At 41.5% G+C, this 26,635-nt stretch overlaps 1 protein-coding gene across 1 annotated transcript in view; it reads right to left on the bottom strand.

Moving 5' to 3' along the window:
• Positions 1 to 26,298, bottom strand: part of DLEC1 (deleted in lung and esophageal cancer 1) — an 84,858-nt gene extending 58,560 nt beyond the window's left edge. Inside the window, exons 1-6 of the mRNA XM_003781896.3 lie at positions 25,933 to 26,298; positions 21,860 to 22,010; positions 14,483 to 14,593; positions 13,246 to 13,442; positions 12,830 to 13,035; positions 10,349 to 10,427 (exon numbers count right to left, since the gene is read on the bottom strand). Of these exons, the coding sequence (XP_003781944.1) occupies positions 10,349 to 10,427; positions 12,830 to 13,035; positions 13,246 to 13,442; positions 14,483 to 14,593; positions 21,860 to 22,010; positions 25,933 to 26,298 (1,110 nt within the window). The remainder of the gene's footprint in view (positions 1 to 10,348; positions 10,428 to 12,829; positions 13,036 to 13,245; positions 13,443 to 14,482; positions 14,594 to 21,859; positions 22,011 to 25,932) is intronic.
• Between the last annotated feature and the right edge of the window lie 337 nt (positions 26,299 to 26,635).

Here is a 26,635-nt window from a genome sequence, read left to right as displayed (position 1 = left end):
CCACCTTAGGTGTACATGGCTGGCGCCTTAGCGGCTTGAGCCACAGGCGCCGAGCCTGTTTGCTAGGATCTTACTGAATATTTTTGCATCTATATTCATTAAAGATATTGGTGTATAGTTTTTCTTTTCTGTGTTTGGGGATCATGGTGATATTTGCTTCATAGAATGTGTTGGGAAGTATTCCTTCTTTTTCAATGTTTTGGAAAAGGTTAAGTAGTTCCTCTTTAAAGGTTTGGTAGAATTCTGATGTGAATCCATCAGACTCTTCTGATGTGGATCCCAGGCTCTTCTTTTCTGGGAAATTTCATATAGTTGATTCTTTTTCAGTACTTGATATAGGTCTGTTCAGCATTTCCAATTCTTTCTGATTAAGTCTAGGAAGTTGGTGTGCTTCCAAGTATTGGTCAATTTCTTTCAGATTTTCATATTTCTGAATCTGAAATCTTGAATAAAGTTTTTTGTAGTATTCATTAAGGATTCTTTAAATTTATGAGATGTCTGTTGTTATTTCACCTTTGTCATATCTGATGGATGATATTAGGGACTTTAATTTTCTATTTTTGGTTAGATTGGTCAAAGGTTTATCAATTTTGTTGAATTTTTTTTAAAAACAACTTTTTGATTCATTGATCTTTTGAATAATTCTTTTGTTTTCAATTTCATTTAATTCTGCTCTAATTTTAGTTATTTAGTTTCATCTACTGGGTTTGGGGTTGGAATGTTCTCACTTTTCTAATTGCTGAAGATGTTCCATTAAGTTATTGACTTCCTCTCTTTCTGTTCTCCTGAGGAAGGTTTGCAATGCTATAAATTTCCCTCTTAGGACTGCCTTTGCAGTATCCCACAAATTCTCATAATTCATGTCTTCATTACTGTTTTGTTCCAAAAATTTGACAATTTCCTTCTTAATCTCATCTATGACCCAGCTATCATTCAGCATAAGGTTATTTAGTTTCCATGTCTTTGTATGAGTATGCAGATACCTATTATTGGTGAGTTCAACTTTTATTGTGTGATGATCCAAGAAAATACAAAATAATTTCTATACTTTTAAATTTGCTGAGGTTAGACTTGTGACCTAAGATGTGATCAATTTTGGAGGATATTCCATGGGTTGATGAGAAGAATGTATATTGTTTTGTTAGGATGAAATGTTCTGTAGATGGCTGTTAAATTCAATTGTTGTATGGTGAAGTTTAAGTACAAAATTTCTTTGCTTAGATTCTTATTGAAAGATCTATCCAATAATGTCAAAAGGGTGTTAAAATTTCCAACTATTATGGTGCTGGAAGATATTAAATTGCACACGTCTGTTAGGGTCTCTCTTATAAGTTGAGGAGCAATCTGGTTGGGTGCATAAATGTTAATAATTTACATCTCATCATGTTGAGTGTTTCCCTTAACAAATATGAAGTGAGGCTCGGCGCCTGTGGCTCAAGTGGCTAAGGTGACAGCCACATACACCTAAGCTGGTGGGTTTGAATCCAGTCTGGGCCTGCCAAACAACAATGATGACTACAACAACAACAACAACAACAACAAAAATAGCCAGGCATTGTGGCAGGTGCCTGTAGTCCCAGCTACGTGGGAGGTGGAGGCAAGAGACTCACTTGAGCCCAGGAGTTGGAGGTTGCTATGAGCTGTGATGCCATGGCACTTCACCTAGGGTAATAGCTTGAGGCTCTGTCTCAAAAAAACAAAACAAAACAAAACAAATATGAAGTGACCATCCTTGTCTTTCCTTACTTTTGTTGGTTTAAAGCCTAGCATATCAGCAAATAAAATTGCCACCCCTGATTTTTTCTGATTTCCGTTTGTCTGCATGACAGATGCCCATCCCTTCACCCTGAGTCTATATTTATCCTTTAAAGTAAGATGAGATTTTTGTATGCAGCAGATATCTGGCCTGAGTCTTTGTATCCAGTCAGCCAACCTGTGCCTCTTAAGAGGACAGTTTAAGCTGTTCTCATTAATTGAGAGTATTGATAAGCCTGGTAGTATTTTGGGTGTCTAAATTTTTGAAAGTCCAGCAGACATTTTGAATCTTTTCACCACTGTGGAAACTGGGTTTTGGTCAAGAATTTCAGAGTGACTTTACTTTGGTGGTAGAGCATTGTGCTGGTCATTATGAAGGATAAGTCTGAGGATATCTTGAAGAGCTGGTCTGGTTATGGCAATTTCTTCCATGTGTGTATCTCATTAAGGTATTTAACTCTCCATCATAAATGAAGCTCAATTTAGCTGGATACAGGATCCTGGGCTGAAAGTAGTCTTGTTTCAGGAGATTGACGGTCGATGACCATCGTCTTCTGGTTTGAAAAGTTTCAGCAGAGAGATCTGTAGGCATTCTAATATTCTTCCTTTTGCAGGTTATGATTTTTTTACGTCTGTCTGCTTGCAGGATTTTCTCCTTCATATTAACTTTGGTGAAGTTAATTACAATGTGTCTAGAAGATGTTTTATTTGGCTTGAGTCATATTGGGGTTCTGAAACTGTCTGCTATCTGAATTTCCATGTCTCTTGCCATGCTTGGGAAGTTCTTCTCAATTATCTCTTGGAATAGAGTAACTGTGCCTTTCAGACCATCTTCTTGTCCTTCAGGGATTCCTATGAGGCAAATGTTTGCTCTTTTGGAGTGGTCCCACAATTCTCTCAGGAAATAATCCATTTTTGCTCTCCACTTCTCTTCATTTTTAAGCACTTGTGAGTGTTCAAAAGCTTTATCTTCAATGTTAGAGATCCTTTCTTCTGTCTGCTCCATTCTGTTACTGAGGGATTCTGCTGTATTTTTCAGATCTTTGAGGGCTACAAGTTCTTGCCTCAACATTTCAAAATCTTTGGTGATTTTCTCTTTGAATTCATCGAATTTTTTTTTTTTTGAGACAGAGCCTCAAGCTGTCCCCCTGGTTAGAGTGCCATGGCCTCACTGCTCACAGCAACCTCCAACTCCTGGGCTCAAGTGAGTCTCCTGCCTCAGCCTCTCACGTACCTGGGACCACAGGGGCCCGCCACAACGCCTGGCCCTTTTTTGGTTGCAGCCATCATTGTTGTTTGGCGGGCCCGGACTGGATTCGAACCCGCCACCTTAGGTGTATGTGGCTGGTGCCTTAGCTGCTTGAGCCACAGGCGCCGAGCTGAATGCATCGAATTCTTGAGACAACTTTTGAATTGCTCCTTGAATTTCTAATTCCATCTTTACCCCATTCTGTTAATCTTATTTGCAATCCAAATTCTGAATTTGATTTCTGACATCTCACCATTTGTTTATGAATGGGATCTTCTGTTGTGTCTCCTTTGTCATTCCTTGGGGAAGTTGATCTACTATAATTATTCATGTTTCCAGAGTTTTTCCACTGATTCCGCCCCAAGATTATTTTTCACCATTTGGCTAGAGAAGCTGGAAAGGTGAAATTGAATTGAGGTCTCCTGGAGTTGTAATTAACCAGCCCTTTACCCAAGAACTGAGACTGGTGATTACGGCCTTTCCCTTAAAGCTTTACAAAGGTCCCATTCAGAACTACAGCCTGAAATTCTGGGGACCTGCTTGGTGTGGTGGGGCTAGATGGCGCTGGCCAGTATTCAGGTAGTCTTTGTCCAATCCTAGTGAATCAGTGGCTTTGGGCTGAAATCTCAGCTGTGGAGATATATAAGCAACTAAGATACCCCACCCCACCACAGGTGCCAACTGGAAGGGGAGAATCCTACACTCCCATAATAACACAAGGCCATGGGTTACAAGGGCCAGGCAGGAGTCACTGGCTCAGGTGCCAGTATTCTTTTCATCTGTGTCTATTTTGCTGTTAAACTTTTCTGCTAAGTACTTAATTTCGGTTCCAGAATTCTCATTTTTTGGCAGATTGCACTAACTGTAAGTGTCCCTAATGTCTATGTATTTTTAATATTGTGTTTGGAGATAATAATCCTTTTACAAGAGTTGCAAAAATAATCCAGAGCATTCTCATTCAGCTTACCCTTATGTTAACATCTTATAAAAAAACAATTATCAAAACTAAGAAAAGTTAAGCTTGGTACAATATATTGCTAAACCACAGAATTTACTTGGGTTTTCCCAGTTGTCCCACTGTTTCTTTTCTACCCCAGGACCAACCCAGAATCTGAAATTGCATCAGATTGTCATTGCTTCTCAGTCTCCTTCTCTCTGCAACAACTCTTCAGTCTTTCCTTGTCCATTACCTTGAGGCTTTTTATTTATTTGAGACAGAGTCCCACTTTGTCACCCTCAGTAGAGTGCTGTGATGTCACAGCTCACAGCAACCTCAAACTCTTGGTCTTAAGCGATTCTCTTGCCTCAGCCTCCCAAGTAGCTGGGATGACAGGCACCTGCCACAACACCTGGCTATTTTTTTTTTTTTTGGTTGCAGTTGTCATTGTTGCTTAGCAGGCCCAGGCTGGGTTCAAACCTGCCACCCTAGGTGTATGTGGCTGGCATCCTTGCTGATTGAGCTACAGGCACTGCCCCTTGAGACTTTTAAAAGAGTACTGGTGCATCATTTCATAACATGTCCTTCTAGATGGCCCTTCAGTTTGGATCTTTGTGATGTTTCCTCATGATTAGACTAAAGTTATACACACTTAGGAAGAATGCCACAGAGGTATTTTGAGAAGAGGTGCTCTTCTCAGCATGTCATATAGGGAGTACATCATACTCATGTGTCTTATTAATGATGGCGCTAATTTTAATATCTTGGTTAAAGTGGTGTGTTCCAGGATTCTCCACTGTATAGTTACTGCTTTTATTTTTGTACTCATTAAATGTTTGATGATGTCTCAGTGCCCATAACTCAGTGGTTAGGGTGTCAGCCACATATACTGAGGTAGGCTGATTTGAACCTGGCCCAGGCCTGCTAAACAATGACAACTGCAACAACAACAAAAAAATAGACAGGCCTTGTGGTGGGCACCTGTAGTCCCAGCTACTTGGGAGGCTGAGTCAAGAGACTTGCTTAAGCCCAATAGTTTGAGGTTGCTTTGAGCAGTGATGCCATGGCATTCTACCTAGGGTGGCATAATGAGACTCTGTCTCAAAAAAAAAAAAATGTCTGATGAGGAAAAATCTATGAAATTATCTGCTTCTACTTAAACATTTACCAACTAATTATTAGTGTGGTATTTAATGGTGATTTTTTTATTTTTATTGTTCTTTCCACATTATGATTCCAAATTCTTCTGTAATGAAGAGTTGTCCCTTCTCCCTTATTTATTTATTTATTCATTCATATAATTATTTATACCAATATGGACTCATTGACATTTATTTTATTCTTAGACCATAACCTAACATGATCATTATTTATTTTGTTGCTTGAGTTCTAGCTTTGGCCATTGGGAGCTTTTGATATGTTCCCGCAACTCCATCACATCTCTCTCTCTCTCTCTTTTAGCACTTCCCTACTTTTTGGTACTGCAAGATCCTCTAAATTCATCTTTTATTGTCCCTGTCTCAGTTCTGGAATAAATTAGTTCTCCAAGGATCCCTGATTCCTTTTATTGGAAAATGATATTTAGAAACCAAGATCTGGACACTAGGTATGCCAACTCTTACCAGGGTGTTGCTATTCTATTCTTCTTAGCCAACACAGTTAGGAAATATATGAATGTATAGTAACTTAAACATTCATGTGCATCTATATTTATTCCTATATCTATCCATCTGTATGTATATGAATATTTTTATACCATGAACCCATATTTATATATCTGCCTATAATCTAATACTATAGAGTTCATTCTAGCCTTCCCCCATTTGTTACTTGTAAATTTCTATAACAGTTAAATATCTAACTCTCATTCATATATATTTTTAATTAGTTTTTTTTTTTTTTTGAGACAGAGTCTCACTGTGTTACCCTTGGTAGTATGCGATGGCATCACAGCTCACAGCAACCTCAAACTCTTGGGCCTAAGCAATTCTCTTGCCTCAGCCTCCCAAGTGGCAGGGACTACAGCAGCCTGCCACAATGCCCAGCTATTTTTTGTTGCAGTTGTTATTGTTGGTTAGCTGGCCTGGGCTGGGTTTAAACCCACCAGCCTTGGTTATGTGGCCGACGCCACAACCACTGTGCTACGGGCACTGAGCCTCTCATTCATATATATTTTTAAATTTAAAAAGTTTCATTATCATTAATATAAGTTTGTAAAAAAAAATGATGCCCTTAAGTCTCTTCCCTGAAATGCACTAATTATGTTTGATTCTTCTCCTAGACACATGTGCCCAGATTTTACATAGTCATAATCATTATGTTGCACTTTAACATCATTTCACATATACTTTCTCATATATTTAAGCATTTTCCATGTTTATCAACCTTCTAAAGGAATAAATACCTTACTTTTTTTTTTTTTTTGAGACAGAGCCTCAAGCTTTCGCCCTGGCTACAGTACCGTGGCATAGCTCACAGCAACCTCCAACTCCTGGGCTCAAGCAAGTCTCCTGCTTCTGCCTTCCAAGTTGCTGGGACCACAGGTGCCCGCCACAACACCTGGCTATTTTTTTTTTTGGTTGCATTCATCATTGTTGTTTGGCCGGCCTGGGCTAGATTCGAACCTGCCACCTTAGGTGTATGTGGCTGGCACCTTAGCCACTTGAGCCACAGGCGCTGAGCCACCTTACCCATTTTTGAGCTGTCATTCACTAACTTATCAAAATCCCTTGGAAAGTCATGTTATTTATGTATTTATATACATGTCTGTGTGTAAAATAAGGCATCTTTTGCTACTTCTTTTTTTTCTACCTAAATGAACCAATTTATTATTGGTTTATATTATCTGAAAAAGTAGAGCTCCTATTGGTCTTTCAATTCCTTTAGTCTTCTGATGGGAGACTTTACTGTAACAGCAGAAGTGGTGTTGTAGGTCTAGGCACCATCAGCTACTGTTTTCATGCAGGAACCACAGTGCCAGATCCCCACAGCTTGTGTCTTCATCTTGGTTTTGCCACAGAAGGAGCAAGTGTACTTGGTGCTGGGAGAACGGGGACCGAAGGCCTCATTCTTGGCAAGGGAAAGCACCCCCAGAAAAAGAGGAAAATTAAAAAGTAGTTGGGTGAGTTGGAACAAAGAAAAGTCAGCTACTTTACATTTAAGCTAGCCATTGCTAGCAAGCTTCCTGCGTTTTCTGAAACTCTGGCCTATTGGAGAAACAGCTTACAAATAGCCCTGCTGGATCTATGAGCACTCTGAGGAAAAGTGGCCATAGAAGAGACTATGGCAAAGATGTAGAAAGATATATTAACTGGGTTGCTTTCTGCCTAGTAAACAGGCAAAGCGTATACCCATTGTGGAGATTTGCATTTGCCTGGGGCAGAGATCAAAGGAGTAGCATGATCCCTGAGATATGGGCAGAAGAGCTTCTCTTCTTAGGGTTGCCACAGAGGATCTTACTCTGTGATAAGGGGTATAAGCTCTTCTGCCCATATCTCAGGGCTTGAGCTATTCCCTTAATCTCTGCCCCAGGTAAATGCAAAGTGGGACCACACCTATGGAGCACATTGCAAGGGTACAAGTCAAATCTATCAAGTATAGAACATAAATGTCTTAACACAATAATCAAATAAATGAGACAAAAGCTATATAATTAATTTGATGTAAGCACTCCAAATTGTATAAAAAAATCAACACATTGTATCCCACATATGCATAAATGTATTCATGATCTATGTGTATGAGGATCCCCACCTTCTTGGTGCATGTAGCCATGTCACCATGAACCAGGCCTAAGCCCAGAGAGCATCTTTCACTAGTTCTTGTTAACCTTTTTGGGAATAGACAGAGATGAGAAGGATAGACCCATATCCAAGTATTTGTGTAATTCAACCAGCAAATATTTAGTGAGGGCCTACTATATGTCAGAAACTTGTAATAAAATGATAACACAAACTTAGAAATAAATATTTCCCATGTAGGGCTTACAGCCTAGTGGGGAAGATAAATATAAAATTATGTCATAGAAGAGCAGCAAGTGGTATAAAATGAGCCTGTCATAGGGTTTAACCCAGTCAGGGAAGGTCAGGATGACTTTCCAAAGAAGTGACAACTATGTAAGATCAAAAGGATGAGCAGTAGACAACAAGGAAAAGAGTGGAAGAAAGACTGCTCCCTGGCCGTCTGTGTGCCTGGGATCACCAGGCTCTGAGCACAGGCTTCCACACCAGGCATCTTCAAGTCCTACAAACAAGAATCTTCCATACATTCTTGAGCAGCTCTCCCTTTGCTCTGCCCCACTCCCCAACTGAAATGATTTTATTAATAGCTCCCTTCCAGTGACTCTTTGGCAACTTCTCCAGCTGTCCTTGAAGTATGATGACCAGGTACAGAAGTACATAAGAGAACAATTACTGTTAAATTCAAGGAGTAAGCAAAATGCTTCCTCTAACTAGAGTTGCCATATTGGTCTGCTTTTGCCATGAGTGGTTGAGAAGTTCCCAAAGGATTGTGAATATGCAAGTACTCTTTAGACTGCAAAGTACAATCCCCACCTCTGTGAAAAGATTGTTATTATTAGGCCTGGTTGTCTTTGCACACACTGAGTAGAGGTGGCAATTGCTAAGTTTGATCTTGACTTGATTCTCTAGGATGCTGAGCAGTTAGCATTAAGAAAGAAGCTGGGTGGCTCAGTGTCTGTGGCTCAAGTGGCTAAGGCGCCAGCCAAATACACCTAAGGTGGCAGGTTCGAATCCAGCCTGGGCCCGCCAAACAATGATGGCTGCAACCAAAAAAAAAAAAAAAAAGCCAGGCATTGTGGTGGGTGCCTGTGGTCCCAGCTACTTGGGAGGCTGAGGCAGGAGACTCGCTTGAGCCCAGGAGTTGGAGGTTACTGTGAGCTATGATACCATAGCACTCTACCTAGGGGGACAGCTTGAGGCTCTGTCTCCCAAAAAAAAAAAAGAAAGAAAGAAAGAAAGAAAGAAGCTGGGAAAAAGGGATGAGGAAAGTCTCTATTTACTGCTGTTATGGGACTAACTGGACGTAAGGTGCAGAGGACAGTCGAAGGAGAGGAGATTCAAATATATACATATATTTGCTTATGGTTTCAAAAAGAAACAAGAACTCAAACTAACTGAAATAATTGTCTATAGAGGTAAGGAGAGTACAAGGAGAAAGACATATGAATAAAAGCCAGAAGGAATTTGTTTTAAGATAGAAAATCACATTACAAAGGTACATGTTAAATTTACTTCGTGTAGAGTATAAACATCTTAACACAATAACTAAGAAAAGTTAAGCGGTGAAGGCTATGTTAACCAATTTGATGAAAATATTTCAAACAGTATATAAAACCAGCACAGTGTACCCCATAATTGCATCAATGTACACAGCTATGATTTAATAAAAAAAGATAGAAAATCACAGCTAATAAATACAGAAGGAATAATAGAATTAGAAATCACCATTTTATAACCCCTAATTTAAAAAAAATGGATCTAGGCAACAGTCATCTTGCAGTCTTCAAGGACGCTGACCATCAAGTAAAAGGTTGATAAGAATTTTATAAAGAATAAATCAGGCTTACAACACCTGACACCATTCATCACTGTTAATGAGAAACTCAGATACCATGCTTCCTCCTGATAGAATGCAATAAGAAATACGCAGTTCCACCAAAGAAGTATTCTTGCCCCCCCCCAAAAAAATTAAATCTGAATCTAATCAAACCTCTATATCTCACTATCAATTTACAGAAAATATGGAATATAAAGGAAGATGTTTAATATCCCCATAGTATAGACAACACAATTACCCAAATCAAAATGTAAGAAATTGCAGCTTCTTTAACAAATAAATAGCATTTTAAAAAAGCAAGACGTGGGGGAAGAATTGTTATCAATTACAGGAGAATTAAGAGATACTTTAATCAAATGCAGTGTTTAGATTCTGATTAAATAAAACCAACAACAAATTGACAAATGGGGGACTATCAGATGTGACTGGTCTTAACTGATATTAATTGATATTAAGGAGTGATTATTAGCCAGATACTGCTGGATGTGATGATGGTGTTATGGGTGAAAGTCCTTATCTGTTAGAGATACTTACTGATGATTAAAGTATTTACCAGAAGAATGACACAACGTGCAGCCTTTTCTTATAAGACTCCTGTGTGTTCATGTGTGCATGTGCACTTAGACACATGAACAGGTTGTAAGGGTAACAGATGAAATCAGATTGGCAAAATGTAGATATTAATAGCTGTTAAAGCTGCATGATGGGCTCACAAGGGGTCATTATAAGCCTTTTCCCTAGTTTTGTGTATGTTTTAAACATTTTATAATAAAGACTTTAAAAAATAAGAAAGCAGATGTGTGAGATATGTGAAGAAACAAGATTTCTACCTCATACACTGATCCAATTTCATAATCTGTGAAAAATCCGACTGATGGCTTAGCTAGAAATACTGGAGTATCAGCACAGCTGTGGGAAGGAAAAAGAGAGGAAAGAAAGGGCATTAGTTTCATCCATATGATGAAATACTGGGTAGTGACTGACTAAGGTAAAAATAAATACATCTAAGCCATCAAAGATATTCATAATATGTCATTTATTAGTTTAGTTTTTTTTTCTTTTTAAGACAGGGTCTTACTCTGTCACCCAAGCTAGAGTGCAGTGGCCTCATCTTAGTACACTGTAACCTCAGAATCCTAGGCCAAGCAATTCACCTGCCTCGGCCTCCCCAGTATTTGGGACTACAGGTGTGCACCACTGTGGCCAGCTAATCTTTCTAAAATTGTTTTTGTCTAGACAGAGTCTCACTATGTTGCCCAGGCTGATCTCAAATTCCTGGCCTCAAGGGAACCTCCCTCAGCTTCCAAAAGGTAGATTATAGGCATTAACCCACCATGCCTGACCCTAAGGTGGGTTGTGTGTGTGTGTGGAGGGGGTTGGTTTTTGTTGTTAAAATAGGTTATAAAAGAATTTCACAGTATGATCCAATCTTTGTGAAAATATATGTAACCATGTATTTTCAATATACATAGGAAAAACTCTGGAAGCTGAAACATCAATATGTTAACTGTGTTTTTAATACACGTGGTGTTTGTTTTTTTTTTCAAATATTAGTTTCCAGCCAGGTGTGGTGGCTCACATCTGTAATCCTAGCACTCTGGAAGGCCAGTGCAGGTAGATTACCAGAGCTCTTGAGTTCTAGACCAGCCTGAGCAAGAGAGAGACCTTGCCTCTAAAAATAGCCAGACGTTGTGGCATGTGCCTGTAATCCCAGCGACTGGGGAGGCTGAGGCAAGAGAATCGCTTGAGCCCAAGAGTTTGTGGTTGCTATGACTCTGTGGCACTCTACTAAGGGTGACAAAGTGAGACTCTGTCTCAAAAAAATAAATGAATTAATTAAATAAAATTCACATCTAAATTTATCTTTTCTAATTTTTCTTTTCTTTACTTTTTTTTGAGACAGAGTTTTACTCTGTCACCCTCAGTAGAGTGCTATAGCATCATAGCTCACAGCAACCTCCAACTCTCGGGCTTAAGCGATTTTCTTGCCTCAGCCTCCCGAGTAGCTAGGACTACAGGCGCCCACCACAACACCCAGCTATTTTTTGTTACAGTTACCACTGCTTTTTTAGCTGTTCAAACTCGCCACCCTTGGTATATGGGGCCGGCGCCCTATCCATTGAGCCACAGGTGCCACCCATTTTCTAATTTTTCTTAATGACAAAATATTACTTGCCTAATAAAGAAGTGTTAATAGTTTTAGTTTCACTAAAATTTTGAACCCATGAAGCAACTAATTCCTTTCATGAGGACAATTACTGAAATATAGGCAAAGGCACTCTCTTTTTTTTTTTTTTGAGACAGAGCCTCAAGCTGTCCCCCTGGGTAGAGTGCCGTGGCATTACAGCTCACAGCAACCTCCAACTCCTGGGCTCAAGCGAGTCTCCTGCCTCCGCCTCCCAAGTAGCTGGGACCACAGGCGCCCGCCACAACGCCCGGCTATTTTTTGGTTGCAGCCGTCATTGTTGTTTGGCGGGTCTGGGCTGGGGATTCGAACCCGCCACCTTAGTTGTACGTGGCTGGCGCCTTAGCCGGTTGAGCTATAGGCGCTGAGCCCAAAGGCACTCTCTTAAAGAAAAACCACAGTTATACTAATTTTTTGTGACTAATCAAATTTTAAACATTACTATCCAAGACATATGAATCCAATGGAAGGAGCACATAGTTAGATTCCTCGCATTGGACCCAGATTGCTCAGATATAAATAAGGAGCCACACCAACCTCTATTTCTTAAGATGCTGGCAGGTAAGAAAAGCATAAAACCAGGACTCTGGGAAATGTCCAAAGGCCACATCTGTAGATAACCCTGAAGTCCTACTCTATTCTGATACCACTACCCTCCCACAGAAAAGTCTAGAGAACTCCTTAGACAGACCAGACCCAGGACTTTCTAGGTTTTACTCTAAAGGGTCAGATTTTCTGAAAGTACAAGTCAAGGAAAGACATAGTATAGTCTAGAACAGCAGTTCTCAACCTGTGGGTCATGACCCCTTTTCAACAATAAAAATACATTGCGGCATTAGGAAGGTTGAGAACCACTGGTTTAGAAAAAAAGAGGGAAGAGGAGGTGGGGGCGGGAGGAGGGAGGATATTTGGTGGGACCTCGCCTAATATGCACAATGCAAGGGTACATGTCAAAACTATGAATAGAGTCTAAACGTCTTAACACAACAAATAAGTAAGTGAGGTGAAGGTTATGTTAACCAGTTTCATGTAAGCATTCCAACTTATCTATCAATTAGCACATTGTACCCCACAAATGAATTAATGTACACAGTTATGATTTAACAACAACAACAAAAAGACATACCTTTGTTCTTGCTCTACACCCTGTGCCAGCTTCTTTGGTAGAAAAACAAGAGACTTGCCTCCATATGGAGTATTAGGAGGGAAAAACCGAGGGTTTTTTAGGAATTGGTTCCGACTCTCCATTCTGGCAAGCAAAAGTCGCTCTAGTTCTCTCTGTGGCACACGTAAGTGGTTCATCCATTTTTTATTTTTTGCTGAAACTGCTCTCTTTGAAACACACCATAGTATAGAGTCAGTGAGAGTTAAAAGGACTGTGCATGTTTACATATTGACCAAATGCATGACCCCAGCAGGCCAATGCAAACTCTACTTTATTGAGGATCATAACAACTTTTGGTGTCATCTGAGCTCCTTCCCCCTCACTGCTTCCCTGTCCCCACTGCCCACACACACTGCTGTGCACAGGCTTCAACTAACCTTGACAGTTTCTGGGCTCCTTTGTTTGATCTTAGGAGTTGAGTCCCATGTCAGGCTGTCTACAGTGTAGTCTAAATCATCTTCAAATGTATTAAGCTTTTTGCAGGAAACATCAGGCTTCTTGTCCAGATCTTTCTTTGGGACAGAACGCATCTCACAACTAAATGTCAGTTTTGAATATCCAGGGAGGAAGTTTCCTGTGACACCAAGGAAATGAATTACTGTACTAAGGTGAGGAGGTGGATGTTTCTAAGATGACCAAATAAAACCACCAAAGCCACAGTTAGCTTGATATTTTCTCTTAAGCTTTCACCTTTACCGTACCGGATGTATTTGCTCTTCAGCATATGAATTATTCCTGGAACTTATTCTATATATTTAAGATGTAGGACTAGAGTGTTAAAATATTTCCCAGTTTTCCAACCCAGTCAAAGACTGTGAGCAGACCACTGTCGTACACACACGTGGACACATACCCCATATATGAGGATGCGTTTTGAAAAGTTCACACAAGGAATAAAAGTTTGCATTAGCTTTGTATATCTATAAGATCATCCCCCAAAGGTTAAATGAGAACATTCATGGCTAGCAAGAATGCAAGGAAACTGGCAGCACCACAGATTTCTTAGCACAATGCCTATCCTCAACATGTTAGCTATATTCTTATTTACCTGCATGAGATGCTGGGTTTCCAACTAACTAACTTTAAAGTGGCTTAGCACCCATGATACTTGATTCAGCTATGTCTTTTTGGCCCTACTGCCCTATGCAGCTCAGGCCATCCATGGAACACTTCTCCTCAGCACCCTCAATTCTCCGGATACCAATCCTCTCACACCAAACACCTTCTCAGCTATAAAGCTGAGAAGAAATTGAAGACCGGCCTAAGCAAAATAGTGAGACCTTGTCTCTCTGAAAAGAGATAAAAATAAAGAATCAACCAGGCATGGTGGCACATGCCTGTGGTCCCAGCTACCTGGGAGGCTGAGGCAGGAGGATTGCTTGAGCCCAGGAGTTTAAGGCTGCAGTGAACTATGATGATGCCCCTTTACTCTAGCCCAGATGACAGAGCATGAGTCCCTGTCTCAAAAAAAAAAAAAAAAAAAAAACTTTTTTAAAGCAAGAAAAAACCCCCAAAACTATGAGGAAGTAAATGGCAGTATAGATGGCCAGTGTGACCCCGCTACTCCCTGGAATGATATCAGAAGCTCTGAGAGACCACAGAGGCATTCATTACCTTTAGGTGCAGAGCAAAATGGCACGGTATCACTGTAGTAATCTTCTGGGCAGATCAAATGATGTTTCTGTAGCAACTGGCTGTCTACACACCATCTGAAAACAGTCTTCACTATACAGAAGGGAAGGAGAGGACAAAGGTGTTTCAGACTGATGTGGAAGAACCTGCACTCAAACTTTCTTCATCCTTCACACTTAGGCCATTTAACAAAATTCCTTCTCAGAGCCCCATGAAAATGTTGACATTTAAGAAACTAATCATTAAGTAATATTCTGTCACTTTTTAAAAGAGTCCAAACTCTAGGCAAAGTTGTGTATGGTATTATTTGGGCTAAGATCTTGTTATTCAGAGAAGGCTATCACAAAATAGAATTAAGAGAAGTAGGTCAGATGGAAGAAATGGCCCCAATTCTTCACCTTCTCTGTAACCAGGCTCCTTGCCATGAGACTCTGCACTCCCTGCTGCTAGAAACAAAGTATACTTCTTCACGCTCAATTTTGGCCCTGTGACATGCTTTGGCCAACAAAATATTGGCTAAGTCTAGAAGGTGCCTGTACAGCCAAACCCTCCCCCTTGCGCCTCTGCTGTCATTGTGATAGGAGCTTCCCTGCCCTTCCTCTTGAACCCATGATGAATGCAAGAGGAGCAGACCTGAGCCCAATGGAGCAAGGGCTATACCCACTAGAGCCACAGCTTAAAGCCAGTTCAGCAAACCAGGCCCAGTCAGATCAGCCAATCCCCCACTGACCTGCAGATGCATGACAGACAGAACCTCATCTAAGAGAGTGGGAAGCTGATTGTTAATGTACATGGTTGATGAGCTCAGAAATAGTAGCAAAACCATATCATTTATAGAAGATATAAATAACATTATTTGTAGGTATACAGAAAACTAGAAATGGCTACTTTCAGCAAGTGAACAGATGGTAGGAGAGGTAAGGTGGAGGGTTTTTAAAAAATAGGCTTTCTTTAAAGCAGTTATAGGTTCGCAGGAAAACTGAGAGGAAGGTACAGAGATTTTCCATGTATCCCGTTCCCACATACAGGCACAGCATCCCCCATTATCAACATCCCTCACCAGAGTGTATGTTGTTATTACCCATGAAACTAAACTGACACATCATCATCACCTAAAGTCCAAGTTTTATACTAGGGTTTCCGCTTGGTGTTGCTATATATTCTATGCATTTGGATAAATTTATAATGATATCTATAGGTAGAGGCTTTTTATGCTTCATTAGAATTTCTTCTCAACTATTTGATTTTTAAAAATCATGTATATTGGCTGATCATGGTGACTGATGCCTTTTTTTTTTTTTTTTTTGCAGTTTTTGGCCAGAGCTGGGCTTGAACCCACCACCTCCAGCATTTGGGGTCAACACCCTACTCCTTTGAACCATAGGCGCTGCCCGGCTGATACCTTTAATCCTAGCACTCTGGGAAGCTGAGATGGGAAGATTCTTTGAACTCAGGAATTCAATACCAGCTTGAGCAAGAGTGAGACTCCATCTCTACTAAAAATAGAAAAATTAGCAGAGCACTATAACAGGTGCCTCTAGCTAATCCCAGCTACTTGGAGGCTGAGGCAAGAGCATTGCTAGAACCCAGGAGTTTAAAGTTGCTGTGCCTGGGGCAACAGAGTGTCTCAAAATAAAAAAAAAAAGTATACTTATTACTTCAATAAAAATTAAGGTATAAATAGGATAAATGAAAGAGTTAGATGTTTTCAAACTTTGTTGCTTAGTCTGTTAATCAACATTATCTTGACACATGGTGCCTTTGAATGGTCTTTCCCTTAGGAGGCAAGGATGTAGATGAGATAAGTGAAGAATACATGTTCCCCCCATCATTTATATTAATTGAGAATTTTGAGGTTTGGCCTAGTTACTGTAACAGATGGTGTTTAGTCAGAAAAACAGAAACTTTTATACCCAGATCTCGAAATCCCCAAAAACTACCAGGGAGCTGAGTCCGATGCAAAAACAAAGAGTCTTTATTCAAGCTCGAGCTTGGGCTCTCAGGGACCTGACACAGCAGCTAGGTCCGGGCTGAGAGCGCGCCTTGCTATTGTCTGTTTTCTTTAAAAGGGGGTGCATATTATGGGATGGAAAAAAATGCAGGAGAACATTGCTACTGGAGGTCGCAGGGGTTGGTCTGATTGGCTGGGTTCCAGGAGGGGCGTTCCAAGGGTTTGGCATTTCGCGGAATTTGAGGAATTTCTTAGGGCCGGGAGCTTTCTGTGGGTGGGAACTTTTTACAGGATACTCTGTGGCAGGTTTTTACAAAGTGGAGTTACCTCTGTCCTCTTAAAACCACTTTACGTATGTCACATATAAAGTTAATACAGGGGACTATAGAGTGAGGGAAAGAAGGTCTGGGAGCCATCTGCTATAGATTAGATATTTGTCCCGCCAAACATGGTGTTGATATTTGATCCCCAACGTTGGTGGTGAGGCCTAATGGGAGGTGTTTAGGTCAGGAGGGTGGATCCCTCAAAAAATAATTAATGCTTTCCCTGGGCTGGGTGGGAGTGGATTCTCAGTCTGTTGTTCGCTCCCTTGAGAGCCTGGAATCTGCACTCTTACTCTGACTTGCTCTCTTGCCGAGTGATCGCTCCCCAGGCCAGTTCCCCTTTGCCTTTTGCCCTGAGTGGCAGCCATGTGATGCATTCATCAGATTCCCAATCTTCCAGTCAGTGGAATCATAAGCCAAGTCAACTTTTTTTTCTTTATAAATTACCCAGCCTAGCCTGGGGTATTCCTTTATAGCAACACAGACTAAAAATATCACTAACAACCTCAGCAAGCAACACTAAAGCAGGGGTTTCTCAAGAAGTTATCTAGCAGTTGCTTCAAAACTCATGGCCACTAAATCACCTGCTTGTTACTGCTTCTTGAGAATAATGACTTTTCCTTTCCAAAACTCACCAAGAGCCTCTCATCATCTGACCTATGCTGGAACTGTGGGGAGGAAATCCTCAGGACGCTGGCAAAAGAACAGTTATTTGGGAGATAGGTAGCTAAAGAAAGGGGGCCAGAAACCAAATTTCATGATTACAGCAACTCCCTTCCCATACTCCTGTAAATCCTCATGACCCTGACAAGAATATTGCCATTCTGGGAGACAGCTAATGACAGAAAGCAGATCAGAGAACAAATGGCATGGTCACAGTAACCCCCCTCTCTACCCTCCTGAAATGCTTCAAGGCCGGTGCTTCTGGAAGCATCAGAATCTCCTACTCTGGTCCTGGGTGGTACTAGAGATAAAACCTTTGTGCAAGATTAACACCTTTTGTGGAAGGCAATAATTCTAAAATCAGTTTCAGACACAGTCTCATTCACTCTGCAGGAAAGATGACTTCTCTCACCTCTCATGACCCCCTCCCATATTCTAACAACACTAATAAAGTCCCTTGAAACTGTGTTAGGGAGTCTGTTGTCAGACTCCATTCTGCTCCTTCAAAAGAAAGCCTACCTTTAATCCCTATACTGGCCTCCTTTCTTTCTTGAGGACCCTGGCCAGATTCTATCCCTAAACCTCTCAGGAACCATAGTGGGGAAGACCTTTCTGAGAAGTGTAGTCCCTTGTCTCTGCATGGCTAGCAGTGAGTAGCAGCAATGCCAAATTGACACAGTCCAGCCCAGTTCTCAAGGGCTTTGGTGATGGCCTATTTGAAATACCAAAAGATAAGACTTCCATACAAAAGGCAAAGGCCACGTGACAAGGAGATGTATCCTCTCTCATCAGGACACCATTCTCTTCACAGTCCTCCCCCAGGCTATGGGTGGTTAGGTGCTAGTCTGCAGAAGTTGGGGTCATTTTGTCAGCCATTAGGAAAACGTCTCTCCTTGTCAGTCCTGGACATGTCCCAGGTGTGCCTTGGAAACCTTGGACTGGCCTTTTAACCATCTTCTCTCATCTGGAAAGGGTGAGCTTCCTACACTGACCCTATGGCTCCCAAGCCTGGCTCTACAAGGTGTTGGCTATTCCACTCTCCAGAAGATAATATGGATAAGTTGCCAGCAAGGGAAGGGAATGAAAGCACAAGATATTCTTCAGAATTTATCATCTTTCTCCCTCTATCTGAGAATTTATGTACTTTTTCCACTTTGTGACCTTTTAATCAGTGAACAGAGAAAGGCTGCCTCTGTGTCTCAAATGAGAAAAGTTTTAGGGGACTGTCCTTGCTACAGTTATCTTAGTAATAAAAGAGTCACCTCGCCCTGCTCTGAGAAGCAGAGACCAGAGGCGTATCTGTGGAGTTGAATTAAGGTCTCTACTTCTGCTACTTCTGAAATAAAAGAAAGTCATATTATCAGCAGAAGGCTGAGAAATGGCAGATAATGTCTGTTTATAACTTTATATTTTCTTACATAAAAAATAAAATGAATTTTTATTTTTTGAAGAACTTTTGACTGGTGTTTGTCTCCCAGTTCTCAATGTTTTATTTCACTTTTATTTTTCAAAACCCAAATAGTTAATTATTTAATGTCCTCTTATCTCTAGCCAAAAGTAAATAAAAAAAAAAATGACAGGGATAGTATCCCACTCTCAGGTCTCTGAGGACATCAGATAATCAGGAATAAAGACTCCTGGAAATTTGCTACCAATAATCTCTGCTGAAATCCACATCATTATCTGAACCACAATCTAAGGGTTCTGGCAGCTCAACTCTGCTGTGGTGGTGGTGGGGCAACAGGCAGAGATGGCTCATCTGTGCCTGAGAGTTCACTGTCAAAGACCTGAGCCCCACAGTTGGCATGCCTCACAAACCACAGGGCTTCTGCTCCGAGCCACACCCTGAAGGAAGTCATCAGCACCCAAAAACACTGTACCCGGTGGACAGCCTGCCTCCTTCTGAAAGAAAAAAGAGATGAGTTTGACAGCAAACACACCTAAACTCAATTCCGGGCCCCATTCCTTCTGAGCTTGGGGAAGTTATTTGATCATCTGTTTAATTCCTGTACCCATAAAATGGAAGAAAACCTACCTCACAACTCATTATTTTAATAATAGGAAGGATTCAGTGGGATAACCTATGCAACTTATATAGCATATGGTCCCTAGCAGGCTCCCACAAGTGTAAATGTCTAAGGCACTATTTCTTCCCTTTCTCCCTTCTTCTATATCCTTCCCTTTAGGCTGCGTATGTCTCCTAAATTATAATTTTCAGGAGTGCAGGAGGATAGATCAAAGTCTTTGGTTGGGGGTAGGGAGTAAAAGGAACCAGAGCTTCCTGGAAAAATGCCTGATTCCAGGTTGGGAGCCAGAAACACCCAAGATGAGCCTGGAACATCTCACCATTCAAGAAAGCAAGGAAGTTATTAAAGACAACTGATTATTATGACAGTCAAGAGTCAACCTGCAAAGGCTCATTGGCCAAAGAGGAGCATCAACAAAGATAATAAACATAATTGTATTCATAAAATCTATGAGCTCAAAATGATACCAAAACAACCAAACAAATATTCTTAATCACCTCTGGAAGATGCTAAAAGAAATAACTTTTTATTTTAAAAACAAAGTATTTCAGCTGACAAATAAAAAAGAAATGTTAGAATTATCATTATCATTATCATTTCATTACAATTTATAAGCCCTAATAAAATAAAAGGCTGCCAGAATCATCCAAAAAGAAAAAAACAGATATCATGTGCCCCCTGAATGGAGCACACAGTACTATCTATGAAGTGGATTTCCCACCACAATTGGACCTAAACCTCACAAAGTCTCTAGAACAGTCGTCCTCAAACTACGGCCTGCGGGCTACATGCAGCCCACCTAGGACATTTATCTGGCCCGCCAGGTGTTTTTGCCACCGCTGCCTGTCCTGCTTAGCAGCCGACTTGTCCCAGGGCCCGCAGTCCGGCCCTCCAACAGTCTGAAGGACAGTGAACTGGCCCCCTGTTTAAAAAGTTCGAGGACCCCTGCTCTAGAATTTATTACTGACTTACAGGAAATACAGGGATCCTAAGAACAAGTTAAGTGGTAGCCCAATGCTAAGATCAGTAAAATCCAGACTACGGACAAATCTATAAGAAAAACAAACCAATTTCTTCAACAAATAATCTACTTTAAAAAAAATACTGCCATAGAGATAGTTGATTAAAAAGAGAGTTTTCAGTGAATGCTGGTGGTTTGATGATGGAGCCAAGATGAGGAGCAAGACATTCGTGTAATCTGAGAATACTTCTCCACAAAATGCTAATCAATTATAATTTCAGTTGGAGAATTTAATGTGGAGAACTTTGGAAGATTCTAACCTGCCCAGATGATGGAGGTAAATACCACCTGTGCCTCTTAATGTGCCACAGTGAGAAGAACAAAGAATTTATGTGATATTGCTACCCAGGATGCATGACCTGAGTTTGGTCATGGGGAAACTATCAGGTAGAACCACTATACAGAATAAAAGGCCCACCAACAACTGTTAAGAACATAAAAGGCATGAAAAAAAATCAATTAATTGTTCCAAACAAAGGAGTCCATAAAAGAGACATGACAATAACTTCCTGGATAGGATCCTGGGCCAGAGACAACAGAGCCACAGAGGGACAGCTAGTGAAATTTGAATAGGCTGTGAAAGCTGCCAGATTCAAAATGGAGTTACTAGTGTTAAAAACCTTGACTAGTGGATTTGGGGAAGGCCCTGAAGGGAGAGTTCTCAAGCACAAATGCCTAATAACAAGAGCCATCACAAGAGAATTTGCAAAACCCACAATTTTGCATAAAGGTCATCATAACCTTACACACACAAAAAATTGCTCAGTAATTGCCTGTCCACCCTTTCTCAGACTGGCACCATCCTTGTTACTGATTCTTATAGTCAAGGATAATTATCTCAAAACAATTCCACAATCTTTCACGTTATTCCTTTATAACCCTTTGTCTTCTTCTACTTCCTTCAGTATGCACCCAGTTTACCATCACATGCATATTCTCATTGCAGCGCCCCTTCCCAAATAAATACCCTATTTCCTTAGAGAGCCTCTCTCTGTTACTTAGGTTAAAAGGGATCTGCAGGTCAAAGATTAGTCTTGCACCAATGTCAATTTTTTGGTTTGGAGGTTGGATGTTGAATGTGTACGAGTATCCTTGCTCTGGACATATGCACAAAAGAGTGTTCTGTGATAATGAAACATGTCTGCAACTTGCTGTCCAAATATTCAGAAAAGGACCAGAAGTGGGCAATGGAGTGAATACAATAAAATTTTATCACCTGGGAAATCAGTGGCAGGCAAATGGGAGTTCTTTTGTTGTTGTTGTTGCAGCTTTGGGCTGGGGCCAGGTTTGAACCTACCACCTCTGGTATATGGGGCCAGCATCCCACTACTTGAGCCACTGGCACCGCCCTATATGGGAGTTCTTTATACACACCTGGAGGCAACTTGACAGAGTCTTGAAGGACATGTACTTTGGCCTGGGTCATGGCCCGCTCCTTCTCTGCCAGGGCCCGTGCACGGGCCTGAATGATATGTCTCTCCAACATTTCAACTTCATCCAGTCTCTGCTTATAGAGTTCCCGAATCTGGTGAGTAAATGATCAAATGAGCACAGAAATATAGTGAGATTACATAGCTTTACTCAACTGCACTGCAGCATCAGGGCTTACAGTGAAGCACAAGAGAATAGCCAATGAACTATCATAACTATCTGGTCCAACTTACTAGATGTGAAAACGGAAACCAAACCCATGAAGGGAAATGACTTAAAGTTTTCACAGCAAGGTCAGTAACGGAGTCAAGCTTGGTAACCTGTCTCCTGGCTCCATAGCAAAAAAAAGCTGCCTTTCAAACTGTGACATACTAAGTATAAGTTAGCACACTACCTGTGCTGTCATCTAGACCCCTATTCAAGGAAGGACTTGCTCCCTAGTTACAGGGAGTGTAATCAATAGACAGCCCCCCAGAGCCTACCTAAGCTGCTAGTACGGGCTTGCCTGAGACCATGTCCTTTCTGTAGCACCCACATCTGTGACTGAGAGAGGCAGGAATGTAACGTCTGGCCATTTTGACACAAAGAAAGAAACTTTGGCAAGCAATACTCTCTCCAGAGCAATCTGCTGCACTTCCAAGGTTTGTTGGGTGCCCATCACAGTTCAACTTCTTCATGGATCAATCCTGTTCTCTCTCTTTCCTTCATAGGTGTTGATTACTAAGAAACATCTTGCCTCCCAAACTCTCTCATAGCATCAGAGCCCAGAGAGTCCACCCTGGATATCCAACATACTCAAGACCATTAGTTGACTAATCAGCCAGCCAAACTTCTAATTCATATTTTCTAGTTTAGGCTTCTATAGGCAGAAAATAGCTTGAAAGATAGTCTGTATTAGCTGGATGTGGTGGCACAATCCAGTACTTCCAGTTACTTGGGAGGCTGAGTCTGAGGCTGAGGCAGGAGAATCTCTTGAGCTCAGGAGTCCGAAGCCAGCCCGGGCAACACAGTAAGACTCTCATCTCTCAAAAAATATAAAAGGTTGTACAAGGGCTGGTGTTGCTTGTATCTAGAGCTGGTAGGACCTCAGATGTCTATTTAGTCATTCTTTTAATAATGTGTATTTACCATGTACATTGTGGGAGAGATAGGAACCAGATAAGGTTTCTGCTTACTAAACATTTATATTTTAGCAGGAGGGACCTGGCAAGGATACAAATAAGTGAAATAGAGTCCTAAAAGTGCTATGATAGTATATGAATAAGGATATAATGAAGGCCAAAAGGAGGTAGCTAACTATCACTTACCAAGTACTTACTATGGTGTAAATGCTCAATGTTGTAAATGCTTTACTGTATTGACTTACTTAATCCTCAAAACCTATGGAGTGGATATTACTATTACTATTATTCCCATTTTATAGGGATAGATGAAGAAACTGAGGCATATATAAGTAAGAACTGCCTAAGGTCACGCACGGGGTATGTGGACCCAGGGTTTGTTTGTTTTGTTTTGTTTTTTTGAGACAGAGTCTCAAGCTGTCACCCTGGGTAGAGTGCCATGGCATCACAGCTCACAGCAACCTCAAACTCTTGGGCTTAAGCAATTTTCTTGCCTCAGCCTTCTAAGTAGCTGGGACTACAGGCGCCCACTACAAAGCCTGGCTATTTTTTGGTTATAGTTGTCATTGTTGTTTGGCAGGCCCTTGGCTGGATACGAACCATCCAGCTCCAGTGTATGTGGCTGTGCCCTAGCCCCTGAGCTATAGATGCCAAGCCCAGGACCCAGGATTTGAACCAGGATGTACATACAGTTCAGGAGCATTTGCTCTTAATCATTAGACTATACATTACTTCTATAGGTGGAGCTGGGGAAGACCAGCAGCCAAGGAGGTTGTCCACGGGAGAACTCAGTCAAGAGAGACACTCCATATTGAATGATAATTATTATTTCTCTCAGGGAGAATGAATTCTAGTCCTGTGTAGTCATATGGCCATGACATCCACAGACAAATGAAGAGAGAGTAAAGAAGGGAAGAGGAAAAAGGAAAGAGAGATGTGTAAGTATCAGAACAGTAGAATCACAGAAGTGGAATGACAGAAGCCTGCTCTTTTCAAAGTTTCTTTTTTGTAATAATAAAACTAACTTATGTGCATTGTAGAAGTTTAGACAATACATATAGAAGTATGCAAACATAAGTTTAAATGCCCCCTGACAACGTTGTTAACATACTGATAGGAAAAAAACTTTTCAGCTTTTTCCCATGCATATATGTAGTATTGTAATAAATGAGATTATCATAACATTCCTTTATGACTCTTTTGCTAAATTAATAAACGGCAACTGGGTGGCTCACACCTATAACCCCAACAACTTGGGAGGCTAAGGCAGAAAAATTACTTGAACATGAGAGTTCAAAACCATCCTGGGAAGCATACTGAGACTTTATCTCTACAACTTTTTTTTTTTTTTTAATTAGCAAGGCATGGTGGTGCTCTCCTATAGTCTTAACTACTCAGGAGTCTGTGGCAGAAGGCTCGTTTGAGCTCAGGAGTTTGAGGTTGCAGTGAGTTGTCATCACACCACTGCATTTCAGCCTAGAATCTCTAAAAAAATAAATAAAAAATAAACGGCCACCAGTTGTCTGTAATATAGGTATAATTCATTTTTAAAACAACTTCATAGTATTCTACAGTGGATATATCATAATTGATAAAGTCAACCTATCTTGGCAAAGTTCTTTTTCTATGGGATTACTCTTTAAGGTTTTCTGCATTCTGAAATGTTTGTAATGAACATGTATTACCTTTATCTTCAAATAAATTCACATTTTTCTTTTCCTTTTTTTCCAAAAAGAAGGGTCTCTATTTGCCAGTTCAGACCCAGGTATAGTGGCTACTCATGGAAGAGATATTATGGAGGTTGAATCTAATGAACTGGATGACCAGCCATTGGATTTATAGGTTTATAATGCTCCACATATTCTGGCTCATGTGAATGACAGGATTGTGAGTTAGAAGTTCAAGGACAAGGTGTGGCCTGGGTAGGCTAAAATCTTAGCAGAGAGTATATGGTAGGCCAGGAGGAACAGTGCAGAGGTTCCATCCGTGGACCCTGGCTGGATTTCAAGAAGCCTATAACCCAGGGAGGGACTGAGACTTATCCCATCAGTATCTCACTTATTATATAGATATGCATTTTGTTAATGTCTATCTACCCCCAGTTAGATAGTAAGCTACAGAGGACAGGTTGCGTGTGCGAGCCTGCACACTCAGATTTGATTCCCTGCTGAATCCCACAGCCCGGAAGAGAATACAGCATATAGTAGACATTCCACAAACGTGTTAAATGAAGGAATGAATGAAGGTCTAGAGTGGGATGAATATCATTTATGGGGCAGGTAGAGGATGGAATGGAGCAGAGAAGAAAAAGGAAGATCTGGGAGGCAGGAGACAAACGGGATAAGGGATTGAGGTGGAGGAAGAGTGCTCTCAAGTTTAAGAGAGGCAACAGCTGTCTGGCCAGCAAAAGCAGACTCCACAGAGGACCCAAGTCCGCTGGTTTCCTCCGTGTGCAGACGATTCAAGCAAGAGTTGCTGTCCCAGAGATTGGGCATGCTTTCTAAAATCTGGGCAGGAATGTCTCAGTTATGGTTGTGGTTTGTGATACAAGATACCCCAAAAGGGGATGACTTTCAGTTTTATCACCTCCAGAAAACGATTCAGCTGTCTGCCCAGCTGCTTCATTTAATTATATATGCAATATCTAATGTGTGTATGTGTGTGTGGTGAACCAGACATAGTGTTACAGATACGTGTGTGAACACAGTGTCCTTCCACTAGAGCACGATCCACTGGAGCATGAACTTGATCTGCTCTTTCCCAGCTGCATCCCCGGAGGCCCAGCCAACGCCTGGCCTTCACAGACGCCAACACGCATCCAGCGCCGCTGCGTCCTGCGTGCGCGCCCTGGGTCCCCGGCCACAACCGCAGCGCGGGGCTCCGGGGCCGCGTTACCTGCTGCAGCTCATCCACGAACGCCTGGTGGACAGCATTCTCACTGCCGCGGGCCTTGATCAGACTTGTGCTCAAGTCCTCGCCGATTACATCAGCCGAGTACAAGTTGCGGAAGACGCCGGTGAGCAAGTGGGAGATGTCTTGGGTGCGCCGCGAGGAGGGGCGCAGGCGAAGCAGCTGCGGCTCGGAGCCCTGAGGGAAGCGGCTGGGCCTGCTAGCGAAGCTATGGTAGTACCCCTCGGAGTAGGTACCGGAGGGCTTGCCGAGGTTTCTGGACCCATCTGAATGCGGGGTTGAAGCCCACGTCGTATCCACGTACTCGTAGGGCGAGGCCGGGGCAGACCCTCTAGACCATCTGGTCTCCATGGCAACTGAGGCGCCGCTAACTCCCGGCGGCGGTTCTGCTTCCGGCTCCTCCCTTCCTCCCGCTCCTTCCTCTTGGATCGCGTGGTCAGTGGCGTCATCATAAATACTCGGGTACTCGCTACCGCGGTTTTGAAGGCAAGCTTACTAAGTGCGAGGCAGGGACAGAGAAAGGGTTAACTGACACAGCCAGTCCAGTTCGATTACGATACCTGTGCCTAACTACCTACGTTCATTCATCCAATTTGTTCAGCAATTGTTCATTCACTCATTTAATATTTATCGTACGGAGATTGTGTTTCAGGACTGTGCTGGGAGCTAAAGATACTGGTAACCGAAC

This window comes from Otolemur garnettii, unplaced genomic scaffold (genome assembly GCF_000181295.1).
Source record: "Otolemur garnettii isolate 467f Iridium unplaced genomic scaffold, OtoGar3 scaffold00002, whole genome shotgun sequence".
Classification (NCBI taxonomy): domain Eukaryota; kingdom Metazoa; phylum Chordata; class Mammalia; order Primates; family Galagidae; genus Otolemur; species Otolemur garnettii.
Note: the sequence above shows the minus strand (reverse complement) of the source record. Positions and strands in the feature narration are given on the sequence as shown.